The following is an 8063-nucleotide window of genomic DNA, read 5'->3' as shown; positions in this document are numbered from 1 at the left end:
AAATAAGCTATTTAAACTCCAATGTAACGCACAATCTGTTTCAGGTAGCAAGATCTATTTTGCATATTTCAGACTTTAAACACTTTTTTTAAAACCATGAAGCTTTGTTAAATCGTCTTCAGTTAAGCTGCAGTAATTCACACTAGCTGAAAATCTTCTGCAACCTAGGGTTTGGATTTTTTTTTAACTGCAAAAATATCTAAACTTTTCTGAAAATACTTATTAAAATATATATGAAAAGTTCACTTTTTCCACAAAAAGCAGATTATAATAATACTTCAAGTATTTACAGTTTATTTGAATGAAAATTATTATAATCTTTCAAATCTGGGGATAAAATCGTAATTAATACATCATCACTCAATACAAGTTATGAAAATTCTAGTAATTCTTCATGTTCTATTGTAGTACCGTCACAGCAAACCATCCTTCTTTTTACTCTAGCAGGCTGGAGGTGAAAGTATTTTTCACCATTAGAAACTGAGATTCTCGGTGTGATCTTTTCAGCTTTGCACGACGGTTTTGGAACCAGATCTAAAATTGAAAGAAAAGGCGCGCTTTTCAGAAATACAGCACTGTAAGAAGAATAAGCTTCGAAACTTAAAAATATTCACACAACTTTACAGTATTTTGTGTAATGACAGTAGTTTGGAAGTTCAATACAAATTTAAAATCTACAGATGATGGCATGTAGCTGCCTGCAATAATTTTAACACCACAGACGAAGAAAATAATACCCCCAGCTTAACTGGAAAGTGAGAACCAGCTTCACTGTGATTAATATAAAAACTAATATTAACTTCAGTGACACTGAACCAGACCCTGGAAAATCCTGAGCATCTGGAATTCACACGCAAGTCTTAAGGTGTTATTTCTTCAGCTGCCTAATTAATCTCAGCATCAAGCTTCCCATCAACCCCAATAAAAGACTTGCATCAACAGCTTAATAAAGATCAAGGTGAGGCCCAAATTCTAATGTTTATGGTATGCTTCTTATCACATTGGACTACCTGGAAATCAATAATTACAATCCCTGAGTAGCTTTTGCTTTTGGCCGGATGAAGACATAGGCTCAAACATTGGTTTAACACATGTATGCTCTACTGATAGTCTCACATATTACTTAACATCCGTACAAATTATTTCAATATTTGTTTCAAATTTGTTTTTCAAATATAGTGACAAGCATAACATAAACATGATTTTAAAACATGGAAGCAAACGATCAAGTTCTGCACATGATAACTAGAGATTAACAGAGCAGATATAATGGAAATACTATAGTAATGAATACCTCATCAACGCTATGGAAGAAGGTTTAAGATTTCAGAAGGAATTCAATGGCTTCCATTTCACAAATCATTGAAGGCATACCACATGTATAAATGTACATTGTTTTAAATTGAGATTATTAAAATTATTGCTACTGCTGTCAAACTACTCATTTATGTAACCAGAGAGTACATATAGATGGAATTACAGAAAAGTTCGAATAAATTTTTCATTACCTGGATCCTGTCTTCATCTAAGTCTAATTTGCGAGCTAGCTCTTCTCTAACATCAATGCCAGGGTAGGAGTTCATTTTAAAAACATTTTCCAAGACTTCAATCTGAGGAGATTAAAACACACTTGTTGAATCACTACCTTTATAGAACTAATAAAGAAAATAAATACAACAGTTTAGTTTGTTCAACAGGAGCCTTCCAGCAGTGTTTGCACAATTCTGATTCCATGCATAAACACAGGTCTGCTGAAATTAGCAACATTACTGTTAATTTACACTAGTTCCTGATTGCATTTCTATCTGCAGAGGTACATCATACTGAATTAGTCAGCTGTTATAGGCTTCTATCAACATTTTACTAAACTACATTGTTATTCATTTATTAAAGACTGAGAAGATCCCTACCTGGTTTCTAGTGAATGCAGTTCTTGGTCTTCTACCCCTGTACCAGCTCAATTCTCGTTTGAAAGATAGCCTTTCAGTGACTGAAAAATATTTTTCACATTTCAAAACTTTTTCCTCTTGCACTGGATTACTGTTAGCATGAAATAATGGATTTTCATAGCAAACAACAGGGATTTGCAGATGGGGATTACTGTCATCACCTAAAACTAGAAAAAGCAAGCAAACAAGAGCTTCAATTTACTGGTTTTCAGTAGAAACATGAAAATATTTACCTTTTTAAAGGACTAAGAGCTTGAGAGGTTACAAAACAGACTCCTGACTTACCCAAGTTGGTGCATGCATCCATCCATGGTCTGTGGGGTTTCACAGCTGGAATGCCATCTTTTTTCTGCTCCAGTCCCAAAATACTTTCAATGGAAAACGAGCGCTGTGTGGTTTTATTTTCTACAAAACCAGACACTTTCCGAAGATTCTGAGACACTGATGTATTAGCAGCACATAGCGATGTATTTGCCATGCTTTCACCTTCAGCCAGCATAGCATGTATACTGTACTTGCATTTCTCCACAAGTCCTCCTTATAGCTATGTTGACAAGGGGGTTGGATTTGCAACGTCATTAATTAAAATCTTTTATTAGAAAGTTTTAGCATGTCAATGAAAACTCTCCCACCAAGAGGCACGAGGAGTTAATTGTTTATTTGTTTGCAAGTAATTAGCAACTAATGGTGACACTAGGGGGGCCACCAAGAGGGACAAAAAGTGTTATCTCTCCTAACCAGAACATCGACTTAACTTTCTCAAAAGAAGCTGTGCACAAATACAGTACTTCTCTTTTATTTGAAATCATTAATGTATAAAATCAGTTTTTTAAAAAACTTTATACTCTAATGGACTCCACTTGCCTAAACATAGCAGCATGATAGGAAGCCAGTCAAGTAATAAGTAATCTCATTTAAGTGAATTTCCTTCCAAGGAAATTTAAAAAATAATCTCTTAATGCTATTAGGGTAATCCCGATGAAAATGCCTCTGTTTTTTCATATGCATATGTAATGGTGAACGTGGTCAATAAAACAACAATAGCTTTTGGCATAAGGCACTGTGCAGTGGGTTGGCAATGTTGTCAAAGCTCAGTGTAATTGCCTTCCAAGTGCCTGGATTAGTTAACAGGAACAGTTGCACCAACTATTTTAAATAATTCATGTATTCATTTTTCTTATTAAAATAACTTTGTTGCAGCTTTTTTGAAACACACCATATGTGAAATTTCCCGATCATTCTTTACAACAAAAAATCAAAACTTAAAGTAATAGAAGCAGTATACTCAAATTTACTGGTTTAAAAACATCCTTTTACTGCTACACATTCCTCCCTTCTTGTAGGTTTATAACCAACAGAAATTTATTTAAATCCTACAGAGCGAACACTTAAAATGACCAAAAATCATGAGTAATGGGGAGTAAGGAGGTAAAGATTTTGTAATGAAGTTCAAAGTTTGAAAACAGATTTCTGATTTCATTCATTATAAAGGAAGTACCGACTATAACATTTTTATATTCAAGGTCATCTGTCAGCCACACAGCAGTTTGCATGTCACATGTTCAAAACCAGCTTTTGGTTCAGGGTAACCTCTCTACAGAGATTCCTCCTTTTCTTATTTTGGACAAAGCTTTATTTTAGAACATGCAAAAATGAAAACAGTATTTTAATTTCAGGATGCAAAAGTTACCCCTCTTAAATAAAGCTTTTAATTTGGAGCACATAGGACTGTGCTCTTTTAAAGGAAAAATCTGGCCCTCTATTTTTCTTGTTTTACTGTTTTCTCAGAGTAGTTTATTCTGTGTAATCAGTCACATTCACATGGCTAACAACTAATGTTAAGGAAATAAACAGTACCTCCACTTTGATTTTCTGTACATTTGTAAACAACCCAAGACTAATCTTTAGAAATAGACAGAAGCAGGAAAATTGCTAAGGAAATGGCACAATCTAGAATTGGCAATATTGTGCTGAGGGAGATTCTACAGAGAGAAATGCAATCCATGTGTGGCTTTATATCAGAAAGACATTCAGCTGAAGAATGTTAACTTACTGACTTTGTGTTGTGCAATTAGATTGTTGTCAAACCAAACTATCAAAAAGAGTAACAATTCAAGAAGTGATCTTACCAAGGACATCTTATCAGCATGTATCAATGGATCTTGAAGTTGCATCAATGTAACTGCAATGACCACCTGCAAGCTAAGCTCCAACCATCATTTAACAGCCTCAGCAACCACAAAATTTAGACATACAAAAAAGCTGTAAGGACCTATGTATGAAACCACTGCTTGCTGGAATATCTGGTGAACTAGAGGTCAGTGGGAAGCAGCGTTAAGCAAGGGCCTCACAGCCCTTTATGTTTCAGTACAGCTGTTCCCAACAAGGCAACCTATGACCTTAACAAAGCAACAGGACTCCTTTTCTTGACTTGCAGGCAGTTATTTTGAGTATTCAGACTGCATTCAGGTTACTGAAGAGCTAATGCAAAGCCTCTTACATAGCAGTGATTGGTAGATCAGTTTTCTGCCTCTACAGTCTCTACACAGAACACCAGTTTAAAAAAAAAAATTCCCACACAACACATTAAGTCAAAAAGAAAACAATGTATCTCCTACTGTACTGAACTTGGAGCTGCTTACCCATTTCTCTATCCCAAAGAGGTGAAAAGCATGATCACTGATAGAGAGACAGCCTCTTGAATCCAGAAACTAATGTGGACTTTAATAATACGAAAAACCTCTTAATGATTATAATATAAATAGCTAGTTTCCAAATACAGCCCACTGTTTTTTTTTTTTAAAAAAGAACTTAAAAATACCAAAACAAGCACCGATACAAAACACATTTCAGAATACTTATTTCTCCTGGATGAATATGAATGAAATGAACTTGAGCCACACAGTTGAGACTCAGATTACCACATACTTCAAGTCCCGAAGTGGTAAATACCTTCATAGGTGTTCTCTTCAGGAAGCTATCAAGAACTATCAATAAAGACAGGCATATGTGGTGGTAACAGAGACACTTAAGAGAGGCACATATCTTCCCAAAGCTAACCATTAAGTTAACCAAGTAATTACAACTTATTTTTGGTCTCTCTGAGATTGTGGAAGATGGAAAAAAAACTTTTTCAGGGCAGTCTGCTTTTAACTCCCAGGTGGAAACACTCATTCTTTCAGGGTTTTTTAATGACATTTCAGAGAGAAAAGATCTTGGTAGGTCTCAAAAAGAATTTTCATGAAATAGGCCAAAACCAGTTAACTCATTCGCTAGGCGAATGAGGTCAGAAGCTCATCAAATACTGCCATCTGGTGTTGAGGCTTACCCAGCTGTTAAGTTCGTTCAGCAAGGTTATCTGAGTAAGAAACTGTTATTATTAAAATAATCGTATTACATTCATTTGCTCGATGTTGAATTGAATCAGACTGGGAGAATGCAGTGCGGTCACGGAAACACATCAACACTCTTGTTTTTAAACAGAGTTCATTCCTGCAACTGCTTATAGGACCAGGAAGTACCAATTCAGAAGTTCACAAGGTAGATGCTCACACTATCCTCTCTAATTTCCGAGTAATTCAGTGAAATTGAAACACCATATATCTAGGAGACCTTTATTATGCTAAAGAAACCTTCATAACGTTAATGCAGCTCCACATAAGTGTTTATAAAAATTTCACAAGAAAAGAGAATTTATTCCAAGAAGTCTGCATTATACCAAAATTCCATTATATCCCTGGATGTGTTCAAGGTCAGGTTGGACATGATTTGAGCAACCTCATCCAGTGAGAGATGTCCCAAAGGGGGGTTGGAACTAGATGATCTTTAAGGTCCCTTCCAACCCAAACCATTCCAGGATTCCATGATTCTAGAACAACATATATAGAAAGATAAATCCACTGGAGAATCTGGCTGAAGGTCTAGCATTCAAATGTTGCTAGATTTCTTTGAACAGAAGCTTGCTTAGTTGTAGAAGCAAGCTATTTGTTATCAAGATAAACAGCCAACAAACCTTTCCGTAAGAAATGAGGATGAAAATATATTTTCCACAGGGTAGAAAACTTACAATTTTAGATCCAAGAATACCTGATAGTAAAGAACCAGATTAAATTTCTAGGAATTCCCACTGAAGGTGTAAATAGACCTTGAGCCTTCACTCAAAAACTGTATTTCATTATTTTGGCCCATTAGAAATGATCAATTCTTCCCTTGCAACCCATATGAAATCACCTATAGAGTTTTAGCTAAATACCGTTGTAGGGGCAAATAGAACAACACAGCAAACATTAAGTTGAAAATCCTAAGTAATCAATAGTAGGAAAAATCAATGCTCCTTGGATATGCAAACCCAATCCTCTTACAGCATCACATACTTGATGAGGCAGCAAACTAACCTCCCTTTCAGATTTTGCACCAGTGTTTTTTGCCCAGGGAGAGTAGAGTTCATCTGTTTAGTAGATGAAGCTCTTGTTCTTTAGAGATGAGAAGCCTCTAAGGACTCTCTTTATACCAGCTGAAGAGATCACACCAACAGTTCTTGGTGGCTTTGGTCTGAAACCCCAATGCTTACTGCTGCTACCTTTTGCCATTGTCACCCATTGCTACTCCACTGCCAGGTCACCTTTCACAATAGCCTCTGCAATACTTTCAGCTTTTTAAAAAGGTCTAAATGGTATATATAATCTTCCTTGATTACTTATCACACTCAGAAAAATTGCCTTTCATCTCACCTTTACCACAAGCTTCTTTACCCAACTGCACCAGTACTTTACCACCTCAGATATTCTGCTGCATGTAGCTCCCTTTCAAATATGTTTTGAACATGAATAACAAAGATTATATTCAAAGCCAACTTCAAACTCAAAAGTTTTTTTTTAGGCAAGAATACCTCAAAACTGTTAACACCAATTTTCACAAAACATGACTAAAAGCAGTTAGCTATTTCTTGGCTGAAGTAAAAGCTATTTTGACCCAGGGAGATTAAGTGAACACAGATAAATTCAAGGTAAATCCAAGGGTGGCACTAGGAAGAATCTGAGAAACAGTGTGTTAAACAGTGCGTAACATGCAAATAAAGCCTACCTTATCCAGACAGCTACTTTCACCCTCCAGCAGAGGCAAAATGTTCTCTCCATTAGGAGACACATCTGGAATCCTCTAAAGACCTGTTGGCTGCCCTTCTCCCTGTTTACATAGTGCCAAGTGTTAGTTCCCCACATTTTGAAGGCCTTTTAGTAAGTATTTTGCAGAAAGAGGAAAAGAAACAAACCACCAAACCCACAAATCCAAAAACCCAAACAAACGAAGAGATAAATCACACACTAACAAAAAGCCTACAATGCTGAAAAAATTTTAACACTAAAACCACACTTATTAGAGGGTTCAGAGGGATTCTTCAATTCATTAAATGTCATCTGTTGCTGTCAAATTTGTATCTCAAATAAAACTTTTGGATGCCTTGTAACATTTGTAAAAATGTACACAAAAGGTACATTTGCACTCAAAAATACTAGTAACGTCTTACAGAATGTCTCAACATAAGGGATCTATTTAAGAAGCTGACTACTAATTCAAAGAAGCCCTGGTATACTACAAAATTGTTAGAAAGGCCCCCCCTCTTGCTACTAAAGCGAACTGAATCATTAAACTGAATTGCTAAGATCAACAGAAACAAGACATATTTTTATGCTATATGTCAGCTGAGATACCAAAGCACATTTTTACGTATAAAAGATGTTTGTTAGTGTTTTTTTTTTCTTCTACAAAACACTTAATTCTCAAAGAGCTGTTCTGTATTCATAGCAGCTCAAGAAATGTTTTTTTCCTCTGCCACTTACAGCTGTAAATATACAAAGCTAACTAAAACCAATTCCATTTAAAGTTACTACCTTCCTGAATTCTGCTAGGGAAATGCATCTTATAGTATAAAACAGAGAGCATTTCTTGCAGAAAACCGCTGTAAAACTTAGTCACAAGTTAACTGATCTCAAAACCAAAAAGCTGTGCACATATATGTAGGTCATGAACCAACACTAGTGTTCTGTCACATAATAATTACAGATACAAGACTTAGTCTTTAAAATCCCTTGTAAAATAACACTATACTATTACCCT

General features: G+C 35.6%; 1 protein-coding gene across 2 annotated transcripts; it reads right to left on the bottom strand.

Moving 5' to 3' along the window:
* Positions 1–160: 160 nt before the first annotated feature.
* HESX1 (HESX homeobox 1) lies at positions 161–7130 on the bottom strand. Of its 2 annotated transcripts, none has more exons than XM_009322317.1 (5): positions 7032–7130; positions 2235–2317; positions 1911–2116; positions 1509–1610; positions 161–534 (listed from the first exon to the last, which is right to left on the bottom strand). In XM_009322317.1, exons 1-5 carry the CDS (start codon positions 7094–7096, stop codon positions 436–438), a joined length of 555 nt encoding a protein of 184 aa, XP_009320592.1. In that variant the 5' UTR covers positions 7097–7130; the 3' UTR covers positions 161–435. The 2 variants fall into 2 exon arrangements, with proteins under 2 accessions (XP_009320592.1, XP_009320591.1); XM_009322316.1 differs by lacking the exon at positions 7032–7130 and adding an exon at positions 4079–4151 and having other exon boundaries at positions 182–534; positions 2235–2493.
* Between the last annotated feature and the right edge of the window lie 933 nt (positions 7131–8063).

The sequence above is a fragment of the Pygoscelis adeliae genome, unplaced genomic scaffold, assembly GCF_000699105.1.
Source record: "Pygoscelis adeliae isolate BGI_AS28 unplaced genomic scaffold, ASM69910v1 Scaffold404, whole genome shotgun sequence".
Taxonomy (NCBI): domain Eukaryota; kingdom Metazoa; phylum Chordata; class Aves; order Sphenisciformes; family Spheniscidae; genus Pygoscelis; species Pygoscelis adeliae.
This window is presented reverse-complemented; position numbering and strand designations above follow the sequence as displayed.

Bases quoted from the DNA above. Each gene is read 5' to 3' on its own strand.
- HESX1 (XM_009322316.1), bottom strand. From the start codon at position 2,448: ATGCTGGCTGAAGGTGAAAGCATGGCAAATACATCGCTATGTGCTGCT. The intron at 2,117-2,234 runs GTAAGTCAGGAG...TGCTTTTTCTAG, and splicing joins GGATGCATGCACCAACTTGG to TTTTAGGTGATGACAGTAAT. The intron at 1,611-1,910 runs GTAGGGATCTTC...TAATCTCCTCAG, and splicing joins CTGCATTCACTAGAAACCAG to ATTGAAGTCTTGGAAAATGT.